Source organism: Cynocephalus volans, chromosome 1 (assembly GCF_027409185.1).
Source record: "Cynocephalus volans isolate mCynVol1 chromosome 1, mCynVol1.pri, whole genome shotgun sequence".
In the NCBI taxonomy this organism is placed as follows: domain Eukaryota; kingdom Metazoa; phylum Chordata; class Mammalia; order Dermoptera; family Cynocephalidae; genus Cynocephalus; species Cynocephalus volans.
The window spans coordinates 109,038,166-109,057,415 of NC_084460.1; the positions used below are offsets into that span (position 1 = coordinate 109,038,166).

At 35.7% G+C, this 19,250-nt stretch overlaps 1 protein-coding gene across 1 annotated transcript in view; it reads left to right on the forward strand.

The window, feature by feature from the left end:
• Window positions 1–358: 358 nt before the first annotated feature.
• The window catches only part of MAP3K13 (mitogen-activated protein kinase kinase kinase 13), a 47,581-nt gene continuing 28,689 nt past the window's right edge, over window positions 359–19,250 (forward strand). Inside the window, exons 1-6 of the mRNA XM_063115468.1 lie at window positions 359–833; window positions 7,370–7,553; window positions 11,722–11,913; window positions 14,926–15,084; window positions 17,067–17,225; window positions 17,806–17,914. Of these exons, the coding sequence (XP_062971538.1) occupies window positions 359–833; window positions 7,370–7,553; window positions 11,722–11,913; window positions 14,926–15,084; window positions 17,067–17,225; window positions 17,806–17,914 (1,278 nt within the window). The remainder of the gene's footprint in view (window positions 834–7,369; window positions 7,554–11,721; window positions 11,914–14,925; window positions 15,085–17,066; window positions 17,226–17,805; window positions 17,915–19,250) is intronic.

The following is a 19,250-nucleotide window of genomic DNA, read 5'->3' on the forward strand; positions in this document are numbered from 1 at the left end:
TATATGTGTATTTGTTTATCTTCTTAAATTTTTTAAGTTAATGTTATATGTATTGTTCTAACATTTTTTATATTATGTCATGAATATTTTTCATGTTAGTAAATACTCTTCTACAAGATAATTTCTCATTGCTGTGAAGTATTCTCTCACATGGAGTAAACCACAGTTTAACTAATCCCCATTGTTTGAATGCTTTTATTTATATAAACAGAAGTGTAGTAGTGCGAATACTAAAGAAAGGGTGATCTCATGTCCTCCTCCTGTTTTTCCCAGGTTTTGGAGCCCTCTCTTGCATCAGAACTCTGTCCTAATAATCCTCTGAGTGTTATCTCAGAACCTTGGTCACACTCATGGCACGATGGCCCACCCTCAGGAGCACCTGAGCTGCTCCTCTTCTCCACACTTACTCTTGAGTGAAAACAAAACCTTCAGTGGACTAGAAGATGGCCTCTCAGCTATGGGGAACCACCCTTCACCCAAGCTCCTTGAAGACCAGCAGGAAAAGGAGGTGGTGCACACTGAGCTGATGGAGAGCATGAACAGCCCCGTCACCACAACAGTGTTGACAAGCATAAGTGAGGATTCTAGGGACCAGTTTGAGAACAGCGTTCTTCAGCTAAGGGAACAAGATGAAGCAGAGATGACTGTGTCTCAGGGGAACAGCAACACCGTGGACGGAGAGAGCACAAGTGGAACTGAAGACATCAAGATTCAGTTCAGCAGGTCAGGCAGTGGTAGTGGTGGCTTTCTTGAAGGACTATTTGGATGCTTAAGGCCTGTGTGGAATATCATTGGGAAGGCATATTCCACTGATTACAAATTACAGCAGCAAGGTAAGCTACAGTGTGAACTTGGAGGGTATTTCTTGTGTAAACACACCATTACCACCACCACCACCACCACCACCATTAACTGGATGACCTTTGACCTGTGGGTAAATTAAAGAACTAGTGCGAGATGAATACCCTATTTCAGTTTCCTATAGACGTTCTCAGTGTAACAGATTCACATTTGGTGTGTCTCTTTTGTCAAAGCCCATCTTCTGTGGTTGTCCAGTCCGGTGGTGTCCAAAGTAGAGTGCATACAAGACAACCCACGGGTTTTGTTTTTTGTAGTTTGTTTGTTTGTTTTGGTGGCTGGCCAGTATGGGGATCCAAACCCATGATCTTGGTGTTATAAGGCTGTGCTCTAACCAGCCTAGCTAAACATCCAGCCCCCACAGGGTTATAAGAAGAAAATACTAGAGCTCCTGTTTATTTTATCTCATTATTTAAAATTTGTATTTTCATGCATGTTCTCAGATATATTTGATATTTTAATATAGTTGTGCAGATGTATTATTTATAAATAAATCATGCGGTGGGTGCATGTTTAAAAATTTTTTACTGATAGTCTATACAATCACAAAGTCTGATGGCCACTGAACTAATTCAAAACCAGACAGAAGCCACATGGTAATAATGCCCCTGAAGATCACACAACTGTCTTGGGTTGTAGTAAAAAGGAATTATTTTCTTACAGTCGATACATAGAAAGCTCACATTTTGAGGAAAGAACAAAATATCCAACCAGTCTTGAGAAGCATTATTATTTCTAGATTCCACAGCTTTAAAAAGTTAGTTTTTAACTCTTATCATTGTGTAACATGTATATTCATATATTCCAATTCTAGTGGAGGTAAAGGAAGCACATGGCCCTCGTGTTCTTTATAACCTCATTTATATTCTCTAAAAGAGCTATTTTCTGATAACAAAAGTAATATATGTATGAAATTTGGAAAATACTCATACAGGTAAGTTTAAACAAATTTAAAATAGTCCACGATCCCCAGTCTCCTGAGGATAATTACCATTAATGTTTTAGTATATGTTAGTCTATTTGTGCATGCATGTGTGTACTTTTTTAAATATGGAGTCATACTGTTTGTAACCTTTTTTTACTTTATATTATGAACATTTTCCATATCCTAAATATAATTCTTCAGCATCATTTTTACTGTCCATATAATATTAAATTGTGTGATTATGCCAATATTTATTTAAGCAATCCTCTACTGCTCAACACTTGCATTTTTAGTGATTATAAGCCACACTGCAATGAACATTTGTCTGTTAATTTATTTTTGCACACATCTTTAATTAGTCCCTAGGATAAATTCCTATAAGAGAAATACTTGGGTTCAAAAGATTTGATGTTTTTGAGGTTTTTTAAGACATATCTTTGTAGCCTTACATAAATGATTTCATTTCTATGCATTTTCTCACCAAGAAATTCTAGAAAGGAAAAATAAGGACCAAAAATGAGATTCTGTTATAACTATTGTGTAACTGAATTTTGGACTGTGTGATGCTCCTCAAAAAGTCTGTTCATATCTTTTAGTCAAGACACTTGACAGCTTTTCCATGACAGCCAGTTGGCATCAGTCACTGTTAACCACTTTTCTCATGCATTCTATTTTTCTTATTTCTGAAACATTGTCTCTTAAACCAAACACCAACTTCTTCCTCTATACCGATTCCCCATACGTCTACTGGGATTTACTGGCAAATCTGTCAATTCCAAATACTTTTCACAATTTGTCAACCTCAGCATCTATGCCTACTTCATGCAGAAATTCTTTGTTAGTCCCTGTTTTTGTGTATGTGTATCTATCTGTCTAACTCTCTCTTTCAGACATACTCCAAAACCCTGCCCATTCCATCTTCATTTCCTCTGCATGATTTCAAGGTTTCAAGGAAATTAAACTTGTTCCTTATCACACAAAGGTTGGGGATTCCTATGTTAAACAGTGTTATTGTAAATTGGGAATAAAGATGAGCTCAAAGAAGAAAATAAAAATCATTTGTCATCCCTCAATCCAGAGATAACCATTCTTAATTTTTTATTTTTTAAAAGTTTCTTGTTCTCTGCTTAGACACAAAAGCTACTAATATATGCTTATGTGATAAGTTACATTTGGTTTTTAGGATTTTTCACTTGTCCAGACTTACTTATTTTGGTAATAATTTGGAGGCTCCAGGATCGAGATGCATCGCTGAGGTTTAGACTTATAAAGAAGGGCAACAGACGCATCCCAAATGTCTGTTAAAAGGAGACTTAAAAATTTTTTTTATTATTCTACAAATTTGTGTTTAATTTGTCTTCCAACTGATTAAGTGATTTTCAGGAAGGCTTATTTCAGGAATAAATAAGAAACAGGCCTGATCAGCTTAAGATTCTTAGAAGGGTACAGCAGGTGCCTAGCTCTTCAGCAGATTGCAGGATATCCTACCAAGGGTTAGTTAGTGTTTCTGTGGGCTGTAAGAGAGATTTGCTAGCCAGAAACAACATGTACTATTTTCCTTGTCAGATTGGGATCAGGGAGCTAATCTTTAATCCTGCATTGCAGTCAACCAAGGGATAGCCCATGTAACAGATGTGTCCCCACATTTGGTATTTATAAGGAATTTTCACTGGGTTTTAAAAAATTTTAATGATGTACCTATCTGCCTTTTAGTATGTTGATAGTGAAGCCCAAATAAGGTAGTATGTGTAGTTAAAATCTTTTATTGCCAAGTAGTTTCCAGTCTCAAAACGAGTGTTGTCATAGCCATATCTGAATAAACAATGGAGAACTTCTGCCTTAAAGTGTGTGGACATGTGGCTTGTCCTCATTCCTAGGCATCGTGGTGGATATTGGAATTAAGATAGTAGTCATAATGATGAATCAAGGAGAAGTTAAAAGCTGGGGAAGAGTATCAATGGGACAGATATAAAAGCAGCAAAAAGTCTGGGACTAACCCTGGACAGAGTATAGTCAGTTCTCTATTATTTGAGGTTAGTTATCCTGCTCATCAGTTATATAGGACCGCAGTTTTGTACATCCTTATTACTAACTTTCTTTTTTCTTCTATTTTCCCATTCCTTGGCTCCCTACTAGATATTGAGAGGGACTTTGAGATGATGCAGAAAAGACTAAATTCACATTAATCAATTTTACTTCTAAAAGGGTATAATCACAATTTGTGGTAATGGGCATGCTGCCAGTATGGATCTGGCCATCACATCTTGGGCATGAGTGGTGACAGTCAGCTATGTACCCCATGAATTATTCATAACCAATAAAAAAAATTACTTCTGGTATTTAGTTCTAGTAAAAAGATTGATAGAAACATGGTTGAATTATTACTTTATTTTACACTCTGTGTTCTTGAATTGCCAGTGCTATCCCCTTTATTTTTTCAAGGATAACTAAGACTTGGCTGAACATAACTGAATAGCATAGGCATGAGCTACTGTTGGTAAAGGAGAATCTTATTCTTTATTAGAACACCCTGACCACTTGGTATCTGAGTATCAAATGTATTTGTCAGTTGTATTTTAATAATTTATTTCTCAGTTTATAAAAATACTAAATAATAGGCATTCTTTCTAAAAATGTAGTAAATTACAATGTAAGCATCATAAGGCAATATGAAAATAAAGGGTTATTTAACAAATTATTTCATAATCACTAAATAGCAATATGGAAGAAATTAATTTACATCTGCACTCACACCAAAATAAACCCCAGATAGATGTAAAGATCAAATTTTTAAAAATCAACTATAGTTAACTTTCAGAAGATAGATTAGGCAGTGAAAGAAATTACAAAGGAAATGATATACAATGATATAAAATATTTTATTTAAAAAATAATAAAATTAAAAGAAAAAGGCTTGTAAAAATATTCTTTTCATTTGTATCAAAGCAATATATAGAGAGCTTCTTTAAGTTTAAGAGAACTACAGGACCCTGATAGATAAATGGACAAAGGAATTTTGACAATTCATACAAAGCAGATATGAGTATTAAACAAATATGGAGAAAATATTCTACATATTAGCAATTAAACTAGTGCAAATTTGTAAAGAACTATTTTATACCTAATTAAATTAGAACCAAAAAATAATTGATAATGCTCACTGCTGGCAAAGTTATGGTAAAACCAACATGTTCATACATTACTACTGTCAGCAAAAGTAGCAAAATTCTTTTGGATAACAATTTGTAATGTATGTACTTCAAGAGCCAGGAAACTGTTTATACTTTTAACCTAGAGACTGAATCTGAGGAAATAATATAAAGAAATCAAATTTAAATTAATAAAATAAAAAGATGGAAACACAAGCACAAAAAAAGGTAAGAGGGTACAATAAACAACTATTACAATTTATAATAAAATCTGTAACTACATGAAGAATAAATAATACATGAAAAAAGTAGAAAAAATTACACATCGCGTACAACTTTTACTTAACTGTAAACATGAGTGAAAACTAGAAGGGAAGATGAAAAATGAATACAGCGTGAGATTTCAGATAAAATGTGTCTTCTGACTTTTCTAATGTTTCTGCTATTTAACATTAAATAGAGATTGAGTAAACAGGGGTAAAACACCCAAATATTGTTCTAATTGTAGTAGTTATTAAAAATGAGAGTAACTTAGGCTTTTTACAAAGTGGTTCAAAGACACATTGCCTCGTTATGTTCTTGCCCCAGAATCCAGTCACAGTACTTTATCCAGCCCCTAGAATGGTAAAAATGACACTGTTTTTAGTCTTTCACTGGACCCTAATGAGGAAAATTCTCTTACAATATGCCATCAATATCTGTGTGCTGTGTGCGCGGCAGGAATAAGCTGTGGAGATGGAAGTGAGATTTTGTGAGCCACTTAGTACCTGTCATAGAAGCCCTAATGATGTTTAAAATAGTCAAGCCTGCAACTTGTTCCTTCCTCCCAAATCTCACTCGGTATCATTTGTTCCTCTGGAGATTTCATATTTGTGAGCTATTTGTATTTTAAAGAGATTTGCTTTAATATAGCATCTATTCCATTTCAATAGAGCAGAAACCTTGAATACTGCTCATATCAGGAGAATGGGATGGATGCCCATGCTATAAACACCCTCACTATAATTTTTTTCTGCTCTATGTAGTTATATTTTGAAGGTCAGGTTTTAGCCACTGTAATGAGAAACTACTTTTTGTTAAGAATTTACAGAATTTCTTTTCTCTTAAGGTAGAGAAAATTAGAGGAGGGAAATGTAGTTCGCTTCCAGATTCTGATGAACTCTTTCTGCTCTTGCTTCATTGATGTAGTAGATAGAGTTGATTTGCTTTCAAGACAAGAATATCTTCAAAGCTAACTCAACACTACTTTGTTCCATGTTCTGCAAACAGTGGCCTTTTAGTGATTGTAACCTTGAACATCGGCATCACCCTTCTCCTCACTCTGTGGGGCTCCCAGCTCTTTGATGCTCATTTCTTACCTGTGATGATGCCCTGGTAAGAAAGGGGACCAGGGGAAGGATCAATGGATTACATTATTTTTTTAAAGGTTCATGAGATTAAAGCTTATATTGATTGAATTTTTAAAGTGCTTTATTTAAAATAGCATTTTATTCCATGTAAAAGGGATAGAGGCTTATGGTAAAAAAAAGTTTAATACAGAAGATGATAAAAAAAAAAAAAAAAGCAGTATGAATCACCAACAATGCTACCACTTAGAAATGATCCCTGTTAAATTTTTGGTGCAAAAAAATCAAACTCTAAGAAAAAAACTTGAAAATACTGCAGCTGTATCAGTAAACAATCATGACTAATGACTAATGGCCCTCTCAATTACTTTATGAGAGCAAACATGATATAGTAGAGAAAGCACTGTCCCTGATCAGCCAGTTCTGGGGTTCTGGGCCCAGTTCTGCCACTTACCACCTATATGACCTTGGTTACTTAACCAGTCTATGCCTAGTTTTCTCTTCTTTAAATAACTGTAATAAGGCCAGACTTGTAGAGTTATTGTAAATATTAAACATATGATATATGTAAAGCACTATGCTAGTATCTGGTATATAGTAAGTTCTCAATAAAAGATAAATACTAATATAAGTATTATGCATTTAGAAGAGTATCATTGAAAATTTATTCAGCAAAGATTCATTGAGCATCTGCACTAGAAATTCCAAGAGTAGTAAAACAACACCTGTAAAGCGTGATGGGGCAGGACAGTGGTGTACAGACAGATAGGTAAATTAGCCAAACATGCAAGCTTAAGGTGAGGAGCTGGAGCTGTGGAAGTGTCAGGATAGGTTTTGTTTGGAGGATAGGCAGTATATTGGAGATCTCTGATCTGCTTGATTTCAGTGGTTAAAAATTGATACAAACCAATATGTGTGAATATCTGATCTATAGTACCAAGACCCAGAAAAGTTATGTCTTTTGGTGGGAGATACAGTGTGGAGGTCATTCTGGGTGATGGTGAAATTGGTACCTTCAGAATAGCCATGTAGAATGGTCCCTAAGCAAATTCCAAGATCTCTTCAAGCTTGTTTATTGCTTGTGTGCCTAGATACTTGGGAAGTGCCATTTGAGGAGATCTCAGAGCTGCAGTGGCTGGGTAGTGGAGCCCAAGGAGCTGTCTTCTTGGGCAAGTTCCGAGCGGAGGAGGTGGCCATCAAGAAAGTGAGAGAACAGAATGAGACGGATATCAAGCATTTGAGGAAGTTGAAGCACCCTAACATCATCGCATTCAAGTAGGTCAAGGCTTTTTTTTTTTTTTTTTTTTGTAAGAAATAGAGATATCTTCTTTCCCCCAATATATACACATAAGTTCTTGGCTTTGAAAGACATTTCAAAGACACTCTATAGATTTAGCACTGTACTAGGTGCTTTAGGAAGGTACCAAAGAACTGTTAAATTTGAGTCATGTCCTTAAGCATCTTATAATCTTGTGGTTCATTTTGCCAGAGTATGTGCTGCTTGGAAGGGATGCCCATGGGGCAGGGAGGGAGGAAGTGGATTCCCACCAAGCAGTCAGATCTTTTGCATCAACCTCATGTATCAGTGGGTTGACAGAGGTCACTTCAGGATAACCTGAACATCCAGAAATTCAGTTAAGAAAATGAAGTTAACATCTGAAGTGAGCATAGTTGGTCCCAATGCAATAGATATGTTTTTTTTTTATTAGTTTCTATTAGCATCCCTTCTTAAACATCAAGTTGTAATAACTTGTACCTTCATAGTATAGCCTCAGATTTTCTTAGATCCCTTTTCAAATAATGTCAAACACTCAGTTTTTTAAATCTAATGATAGCAGAGTTATTGATGATAGTAAGTTATATGTTATATTCATTTCACAAGTAGTTGTTTTCAAGACTGTATAATACTGAAAGGTAAATTTGTGGAAGTCACCAAACTTGGAAGTGCTGAGCTCTAAGTATATGTAATCTCTTCTGCCCAAACCTTTCCCTAGAGTTCCCTCCCTTGCCAGTCTTTAAATGTTGCCCTAGGCTTGAAAAAGTGAACGGCAAGTGGCTTTAGAAGAGGCAAGGTGAAAAGAAGAAAATGTAATCTCTAGATGGGATGAAAATTTAGAAACTAGAGCTTCTTGGTATACTAGATATGTATTTTTCATTCCTGAAAAACAGTATGACCAATGAAGCTATAGCTACAAGTGGAATAACCTACTAGTCCCCCTTCCCTAAACTAGGAAGAACTTCTCCCAGCCCCAAGAGGGATCCTTCCTTTATAAAACTTTCATTATAAAGCTAAAAATGTCATGTGATAAGTCTTAATTGGAATCACATCCCAAAGTAAGAAATAGAAATCCTGAGTACAGGTTTTGTAGAATGGACTTAAGTAAGTACTGAGGTTGAGTTTTGTGTCCCAAGCAAGACTCCTTATGAAAAAAGAAAGACATGTGAAAGGAAGAGAAGCATTCAACTGGGATTTTAAATGACAAAGAAATGTTTAAATTCATTTCCTGTGGAAGGGACATTTATGCAGAGGACATGGGTGAGAGCTTCAGTTGCTATAGTAATACTATCGTTGGTTCTACTAGTAGGAACAGGAGGATGTGTAACCAAGATGAAATACTATAATCCTTCCAATTATAATCCTTCCAAAGATGATAAATTTCAGAAGACAATAGGAGAATTATTTTAGGCAGGTAGACTAACAGAGACTCCCCTTCTTTCCTTCATTTTACTTCACTGAGACAATCATCGCTTCCAGTATGCTAGGTCCTCCTAAATGGAATGAAGTGCTAAGAACTTTTCAACTTAGATCAGTAGGACATTGGGTTTGAAACACAGAATATTCTACAGGTTAGCATGGCTTTTTGGCCTCCTGAAGCAAACTAGTCTGTGTGTCCCAGACAAGAGGGCTTTCTGGCAGGATGCCCTGGGTAACTGAAGGTAGAAATGTGTCCTGAGACAATGGAGGTGTGAGGCGCTCTGTTTTTCCTTACTTTCTTTTTGCTTCTTCCTTTCTCCACACAGACTTTATCCACCTCACCCTTCTGACCCTCCTACCTACATATGCAGTTTTCAGCATTGTTGGACAAGTATTGGCATACTAGTGTCCAACTCTTTGGGCTGGAAATACTTGAATAGACTTTAACTCTACATGAAAACAATAGTGAGACTGTGTCCATGACTCCATGGACCATGATACCATGCTTTTGGGCCATTGTGCAGTGTAATGTTTGCAGCCATCCATGCCATGTGTTGCTTCACCAATGAATCACATTCAGGACCATTTGGAAGATAGGATGGCATGATTAGATTTCAGTACATCTCTCTGGATTCAGATTTCTGTGCTTACAACTTCTTTTGAAGTTAGTAAGAACCATGTACAGAAAGAGAAGTGCAAGATAAGAATACTATATTCTTTTTTTTTCCATTTTTTTTTTTAAGTAATCATTTAAGAAAACCCAACCTGACTGTTCCTAATGGAATTCAGTGCCAGGTGAAGAAAAGGTAGCAATTAGAAGTAATTACAGAGCTGTTATTTATAGCTACTAAGAAGCCTTGTCACAGTACAGGGCTGAAGGAATGATTGCTTCTCATTCGTCAGTCAGGAGAGATGGAAAGTGCATAACATATCACTGTTAGCCCTTTTTGTCTGTTTGTGTGACAAGCTAAAACATAATTGAATAGGATGCTGAGTACCGTCAAACAAATATTTATCTTGATATTCTTAAGCACATCACATTCTTCCTGCCCTGTTTCATTATTTTCAGTGGTGATAATTAAATTATCTGTTTGTAGTTGCTGTGCCCTTGTACCTCCATTGAACTTTCCTCAAAGTCAAATAACAGAAACCCGAAAAATTTTTTTCATTAAAAATCCAGATGAGAATTTGGATAGCCTGGAAAAAGACAGGAGAGTAATAAAAATAGCTGTGTGGCATTTGATAGGCACATGAAGTCTAGGAAAATGAAGACTAATTATACTTCTACATAACCTGCTATTGTTATAAGATCTCCATATGATCAGTGCCTCAAGCCACGGCCTCTAAATTCTTTTGTCCCTTATAGCAGCCTAAGACATAGACATGAAATGGTAGCTGGCTGAAGACTTTAACCGAATGTCTTGTAGATACAGTATTCTGTTAACTTCTCTAGAAAGTTTCAAAGAAAGGCATACACATACATACCCTTCAAAGATGGGACACAGAAAACTGCATATGGTAATTTTTCTTCTCTCATCCTGAGAACAAAAACGAAGAAGAGTTTATATGATTATTCCCACTTTTATGAGATAATGTTATTACCATAGGAATTCCCAGTATGCTTGTCTGTACAGAAGTTAAAAAGCTAAAAGGGAGGCAGTGTAGAATAGTGAGTGGAAAGAGCATGGCTTTGAAGTTAGGTGAATTGACTTCCAGCCCTGTCGCTTATCAGTTGTATGATCACAGCTGTGATTAGGACAAGCCATTTTCTCACCCTAAGCCTTACCTGTAAAAATGGAAAAGGTGATATCTATCTTATGATGGTTTGGGGCAGATTAAATAAGACAAACAAATATGTAGAAATGCCTGACAAGTAGAAGATGTTGTTTCATGTTACTAACCTTCCTCTTACTCCATGCCTCTGCCCATGTTATTGTTAGAGAAAGTTGAGGTAAAGTTAAGAAACATTTGTCAAGGACTTGCTATGAACGTCTAGGTCATGTGGTAGAGAGAAAACTCGAAGACCTTTCCCTTCAAGGAGCCTAGAATCTATACGGGGAGAGAAAAGTTGCCTATAAAAAAACTAATGGCTGCTATGTATCGTGGGGACTTAGAGAAGAGAAAGATCTTTTTGCACTGGAATAATCAAGAAAGGCTTCATGGAACATGTAGAAATTGATGGAAATATAGGCTGCATAAATTTATAACATGTTGTATAATATTACTTTTATTCTAAACAGAAATGTTTTTCAAAGAACTATAAGAGATTGAAAATTTGACTAATTTAAAAATTCAACAGATAATAATAAAATAGCAATATTTTATTTGAATTCTCTTTCTGTATACTACATATAAAACTCTCTATTTAAGTATAAAGGGAGATATTTTAAATTATTCTTAACAATCTGAAACAATAAAGTATCCAGCCTACACAAACCTCAGGAAAGAGTGCTCTTTGTTTCAGAATGTGATGGTTCCACAGAAAAAGCACCAGACACAGCATAGCATATAGATGCAAGTGAACAAATCACACAAAAATTGTCTATGTGCATAATAGAGAAACCAGCAAACTAGAGGGATTTAATGCTTATTTAAGAACCAGGAACTATTATCTATTTGCATTTAAAAATGATTTGGATAGAGAATTGGTCTTTATTAAATTTGTTAAATACTCAAAATATAAGTATGTATACATGTATGCTTGTATGTATGTATGTATTTATGTACATGTTTGTGTTTTCTTGGAAGGGGTGTTTGTACCCAGGCCCCATGTTATTGTATCATCATGGAATACTGTGCCCACGGGCAACTCTACGAGGTCTTGCGAGCTGGCAGGAAGATCACACCTCGATTGCTAGTAGACTGGTCCACAGGAATTGCAAGTGGAATGAATTATTTGCACCTCCATAAAATTATTCACCGTGATCTCAAATCACCTAAGTGAGTTCTGGAGCTATTTTTTCCGCAATTTTCTTATTTTGAAATAAGGAATTTTTATCAACCACAGGTGAATTTTTCGGACATCATACTTTTAGTTCAGTTTATATCAGCACAGTGGGTAATTCTATTTTCATATCTTTTGGATTATTGTTGACCTACTTACCAATATGGCAGATATGTCCAGGTGCCTGACACTAGTTTTCCCTTTCTGTTGCTTTTAAATTGTACAACTGTGAAACAAAATCCATTATTATCTGAAGTATTTACTTCCATCATCTCAGATAATTAATGCCAAACTTTCCTGCTTGAAGGCTTGATTCTACTGTATTCCAAACAAATTTTTTTTCAACTGAGTTTTAGAAATGTTTACAACACAACAGAATAAAAATGGATGAATAAGAAACAGAAGCAAAGAGAAAATAAAAACATTAGAACTAAAACTTGTTTACAAAATATATGCCATAGAGTCTGTACAGATGTGAGAGGGAGACTACAAATTTGGCTTTGAGCTTTTAGAGCCTATGCAAAGGAGGTAATAAACAGTTACAAGGTTCACAGTGGCTGTTAAAAAAATGAAAACTGGTTGTGTAAGAGAAGCAGAACTGTTTCTAGTAAGCTGTTTTCAGAATGATTCCTTGGCTACCAATACCCACTTTAAGAGGAGTTTTTATTCAGTTTCTCAACTGCATGAAGGAAAGAAAGGAACTGATAAAATGGTATATTTCAGTGTAGCTCCTATTTTTAAACATTTTTATTATTTCTTATCCCATTTTGGTTTAGAGAAGCAGAAAAGGATTAATCTCTTTTCAAAAAACATATTTGTATAGTGCTTTCATGATATACAGTATATTAAAAAATCCATTATCAGGTCTTTTTTGATCCTGGCAAAAACCGTGTGGGATAGATGTGACAAGTATCATTATTCTTGTTTTATATGAGAGAAACTAGGGCTCAAGCCAAAGTCTTGAGGCTAGGACTTGAACCCAGAACTTTTGAACCCAAAACTACTGCATCCTACTTTGTTAGGTGAAGGGGAAGGATTCACAATGAACTCTGCATCTTCTGCATGAAAGATACAAATCAGTTCTTGATTATACACTTCAAGGCAGCTATTATTTATCACCATCATTTTCAACAATGTTTATTCCAGTGATCAGTTCACTGAACAACCTCCTCCTTGATATACTTAACAAATAAACATTATTATATAGCATTCATTCCTTCTGTTCATATTCTTAACATAACCTGTTGCTTTTGCCATCCACTACATACACATAAAGAACATGAAATACTTGCTGAAGGCCTCTTTGAATAGCCTCCTTTTTAATCACCTTGTTCTCCTTGAGAATTAATTTTAGAGGGAACGAGTCAGGAAGTCTTAGAGTGTATAAAATCACATGCTACTCTCCCCAACTTCTGCCATTTAAAGGTTAGAATAGTTATGTCAGTTATCCAGTAAGCCTTTCCCACTGTTAACCCCCAGCCTCGGCAGGCTCAGCCTCTCTGGGCTTCAAACTAACGTTGAGAAGACAAAGATCATTCTGACTTGCTGTGATGAGAGATTTCATTACCTGCATTAAATCTGCCAGCTGTGTGACCCCACCTTTGTCTCAGAGAAGACTTCAGAAAGGTTCCAACATATCATCTCTAGTCTCCTCCCAAGTCCATTTCGTCATCATGCCAACAGAAAAGGAAGCTCCTAGTTTCTCTTTCTAGGGGCTCATCGCCTTTTCTGACTTTCATGGTATATGATACCATCAATTCTCCATTTATCTCAGATATCCCATAATATTTTAATCCTTATGCATTTTCACCAAGACTAACACCGTTAAATCCAAACTCCTAACCTGTGTAAATTTTATGTATCAGGTGCAAAACCAGGGGTAGGATGTGGCTGAAAGTGTTCTGAAGCAATAGCAGGCGCTGAACCGTTCAGTAAATAGAGGGCGTTTGGCGTTCAGGGCGGCAAATGTGAAGTCCCTAGTTCAGATGGAGAAGGAAGCGGGGACAGATTCTGAAGTTTTCTGTTTTCTGGGCTCCTCGAATCTGATACTATTTGAGTATTAAGCTCCTATAGTTAAAAATAGGTCCCTCTATCATAAAAGCCTCTGAAACTCTAACTCATTAACATTCTAAAGTTCTGAACAGGTTGTCTCAAGGGAATTCAGCCTAGTGTGTGAGGCTGTGAGTACGCTGGACTGGGCACCAGATTGTATTCATCTGTAAGGGTAGTAAAAGCAGTTTGTCCCCAGTTCACATTTCAGTAAAACATGACTTGTGTGGAACCTACTTAAACTTAGATTTATTTCTGCTTTTCCTCAGCACTGGAGAAATCCCAGCACACACAATAGTCTTTTAATGTAAAATGGCATGGTCCCATTCATTATATTAATTGGCCATCATTTAAACAGTGTTTTGAAAGAAATGTTTTTCTTAGTGGGTAGGCTGAGACCAGCAAGGATGGAAACCAATATTTATTGAGCACGCATGCTTTATGTATCTTACCTCATTAATTACCTTAGACATCCAGTGAAGTCTGAAGCAGCATCCTATAATCAGCCACGTTAACATACAAGTATCTATAGTGAAACCTATGGTATTCACACAAAATAGGAAAAATAGAGTGAGTTTGCCTTATACATATGAAAAATATCTATAAACCGTTTGGATAGTTTTTTCATTTTTAAATTGTGGATAAGATACTGTGATCTAAATTGTCTCCATCTTACAGATCACAAAACTGACTTAGAAGAGTTAAGTAATTTGGCAAAGCTCACACAGTTAGCAAGTGGCGGAGGCAGGATAAAAGCAGGTGTTAAAAGCCCACTACCTAAGCTACCTCACAAGTATGAATGTTGTTGTTTCTAGTGTCTAGCTAATGCCCCAGTAACATTGGAAATTGCGAGCTGAATTCCACAAGGTATGAGATAGCAAATAAAATCTTCAGTTGTCATTTAGAGTCATGGTTTTTCATTAGCACTAATGATCTGGGTGTTTTATTTCTTTTTAAAGTGTTTTAGTGACTCATACAGATGCAGTAAAAATTTCAGATTTTGGTACATCTAAGGAGCTCAGCGATAAAAGTACCAAGATGTCCTTTGCTGGCACAGTTGCATGGATGGCACCAGAGGTGATACGGAATGAACCTGTCTCTGAAAAAGTCGATATATGGTAAGTGGCACCATCTGTGCTAGCTAGAAAGCCTTCTCCCACTTTCACCCTATTAGCACTTTCTCCCTTCAACACTTTACTTTCCCAGAATATTCTTTAGTGTTGCTCACTTCTGCTTGATTTGTCTCATGTTATCTCAGGTACTATCCAGTGTATATGATATATGGTAGGAAGGATTAGGAGGGGACTTATGGTGAATATTCATTCAGTAAATCGTAAGTTTTGGGGACCCTCAGAAAATATGCTAAACTTTCTGGAAAATTGAAAGTTTACTTTCAAATGACCGTTTAGTATAAAAGCCTTTCTGAAATGTATTACATAATTTTCACCTTCTTGAGTAAAATACATTAAACAAGGTTTACCTAATTCTTCATGACTCAGATCATCATTGCACATATCCATTATATACCTTGCTGTGATACGGTTGTGTGCTCTAGATCTATTTGAGGTGTACAAGGCTGCCTGCCCTTTTATTGAACAGCCTCTAAGGGCTATGCTTTTTAAAAAATCTTTATCAACTTTTCCTCTGAGGTTATAAGTCTTTACTCTTTTTTTTTTTTTTAAATTTTTTTTTAAATTTTATTTTGTCGATATACATTGTGGCTGATTATTGCTCCCCATCACCAAAACCTCCCTCCCTTCTCCCTCCCCCCTCCCCCCAACAATGTCCTTTCTGTTTGCTTGTCGTATCAACTTCAAATAATTGTAGTTGTTATATCTTCTCCCCCCCCGTTTGTGTGTGTGTGTGTGTGTGTGAATTTATATATTAATTTTTAGCTCCCACCAATAAGTGAGAACATGTGGTATTTCTCTTTCTGTGCCTGTATAAGTCTTTACTCTTATCAGTATTTTTTCTTGTAACTGCTTTTTTCCTCCCTTAAAATTGGCAACTAGTAACTTTTCAACTTAAAACAAAAACAATATATATATTAAAATTGCATGTAACACCAGAGTAAATAGGATAAAGTAGAAATGTGGGATGATTTGTAATTTGGGTGATTATTGCCAAAGTGTCCTCCTCAGGAATTACACCAATTTATGTTACCACCAGAAATCTGTAAAAGTGCTTTCTCAGTCTCATCAACAAAACGTGCTGAACTTTTGATTTTTGTCAGTCATATAGGTAAAAAATGGTATCTTGGGTGCAGTTTTAATTTGTATTCCTCTTATTAGTAGTAAGGTTATACATTTTTTATATGCTTAAGAGCCATTTGTAATTTTTTATTTGTGAACTATTCATATCCTTTGCTCCTTTTCAGATCTTTATTCTTATCAATTTATGAGTATTTTATATGTTAAGAAGATTAGACTTTTGTGTAGATGAGTTGTAGATACTTTTCATATTGTAATTTTGCTTATGGTATGTTTTTTTCCCATGCCATATTTTTTTTTAATGCAGTTTATCAGTCCCTTTTTTACAGCTTCTAGATTTCATAGTTAGAAAAGCTTTTATAAAAAAAAGAAAAGAAAAGCCTTCATCACTCTAAGATTATTTTTTAAAAATTTCCCCATATTTTCTTTTAGGATCTTTATGGTTTTGCTTTTCACATTTAAATCTTTGGTTCATTTAGAATTTATCTTAATGTATGGTGAGGTATAGATTTAATCTTTTTCCACAGTTGTCCCAAAAGTATTTATTGACTAATCAATTTTTTTCCCACTGATTTGTGATGTCACTTTTATCTTATACTCAGTTTTTATATGTATTTTGTCCATTTCTGGATTTCCTTTTCAGTCCATTATTCTAGCTGTCTATTCATATGCCAGAGTTAATTATTGAGGCTGTATAATATGTCTTAATATCTGATAGTGTTGGTTACCCTTTATTGATTTTCTTTTTCAGAGTTTTCCCAGATGTTTCTGTTTTATTAGAATTTTAAAACTGGGTATATGTATTAATTTGATTAAAAATTAATAAAGAACTAAAATACAAATCAATCTTTCTGAAGTATCTTCTGTACATGTTTCTGGTACTACCACAGGTCTTTTGGAGTTGTGCTTTGGGAACTGCTGACAGGAGAGATCCCTTACAAAGATGTAGATTCTTCAGCCATTATTTGGGGTGTTGGAAGCAATAGCCTACATCTTCCAGTTCCTTCTACTTGCCCTGATGGATTCAAAATCCTTATGAAACAAACATGGTAAGAAATATATTTCCCCCAATATTCTTTTTTACTTTCTTCTTCAAAAGCATATATAAAACTTCTCTAAAATAGCAGGGACATCTCTAATATGTATTTGGAGTAAATTATCTGGTGGTGGAAAGATTAGGAGCCTTGGAGTTTGAGGACTCAAATAGTAGCTCTGCTCTTTTCTATCTGTGCAATTTGGGGCATGTCATCCAAGTACCAGTTTTCTCATCTATAAAATGGAGATAACACCTACTCATAGAGTTGTTGTGTTACAGCTAATTAAAATTTATAAATAAAGGATTTGGTATGATGTCTTGAAATAGTAGGCTTTAGTAAATGATATCTATTATTTCTTTATCAGTCCTCATTTCATCATTAGAGGTATGTAATAATTACATTCTTTTTGCTCTTTGGTCCACCAAAACTGTATCAAGATATGGTACAGTTATATTATACTAGTATAATTAGATATAGCCAGTTTGAGATACAGCCATTTTGGAGTACAAAATCTTTTTTGTAAAGTACAATAAAATCTTCATCCTCCTGGACACAACTTCTGAAATGCACAAGCTGTATTTTTTACTTTTAGGCAGAGTAAACCTCGCAACCGACCTTCTTTTCGGCAGACACTCATGCATTTAGACATCGCATCTGCAGATGTACTTGCCACTCCACAGGAAACTTACTTCAAGTCTCAGGTAAGTTGGAATACTATCATTCACAGCAACATGGATGGACAGAGAAAATTAGATTAAGTGAAATAAGCCAGGCACAGAAAGAGAAATACCACATATTCTCACTTATTTGTGGGAGGTAATAAAAATAAATAAGTATGCAAACAAATAAACAGGGGTGGGGGAAAGTTGGAAAACTTTTAACCAGGTGCTACTGAACAGACAGGGAACTTTTGGTGAGAAAGTTAGAAGGCCCCTTAGAAGGGAGCCATTCTGATTGTTATAATAATTATATAATTCTATTCTTTGTGAAATAATAATTATGTTACTTCATATATATGACATCTGGAGTTTTTAAAGCACTTATATATTATTACCTCATTTGGAAAGAACAAGTATCAGAATGTCATCCTTATAGTGGGTTCAGGTGAACTTGTTGAAGAAAAAGAGGAAAAGAGGATATGAAAACTGTAATGCACATATGTTTGAACTGGAATTATTGCTGACCGTCATGAAAGTATTGCTTTCCTTGATGTAGAAAAGCTGAAGTACAGAGGCAGGAAGATAAACAACAGAAATAAATAGTTCATGATGGAACTAGGCCCAGATAGAACCTTTTCTGGCAGCTCCAAATAAAATATAATTTAATCTATCTGTTAGCCTTCACTGTACTACCAGCCATCCCAAAACTTATGGCTTAGAATGGTAAGCATGTATTTAGCTCACGATTCTGTGGGTTGGTAATTTGGGCTATGTGATTATTCTCCCGGCTTTGACTAGGCTCACTCATGCATCTGCAGTCAGTTGCCAGGTCATCTGAGAGACTGGCTGATCCTAGATGGCCTCATTCACAAGTCTGATGATTGGCTGGCTCTTAGCTGGACCACATCGGTCCTCCTCCATGTGGCTTCCAATCCTTCATCAAGCTAGCTTGGGCTTGTTCACATGGTGCTCACATGGTAACAAACGCAGCAAGAGAGCAAACCTCGATGCACAAGTGATTTTTTAAGCCTGTGTATGTGTCATGCCTGCTAATGTCCAATTGGCCAAAGCAAGTCAAAGGCCAACCCTGGTTCTAGAGACTGAGAAATGGGCTTCACCTCTTGATGAGATAATCTGCAACAGCACACTGTAAGGGCATGGATCTGGAAAGGGGAAGAATTATAGTTATTAAATAGAAATGCTGTAAATGTCATAAGGATTGGTGGTCTAACCACTATCAATATAGATAGCGAGTGGTGGGAGATGAATATATGCAAGGTCCTTATGCCTTCCAGACCCAGGCAATATCAAAAGGGATAGAACTGTGACTTTTGAAATAAATGTGATGATCCTAAAGTATAGCTTATGCTTACAGAAT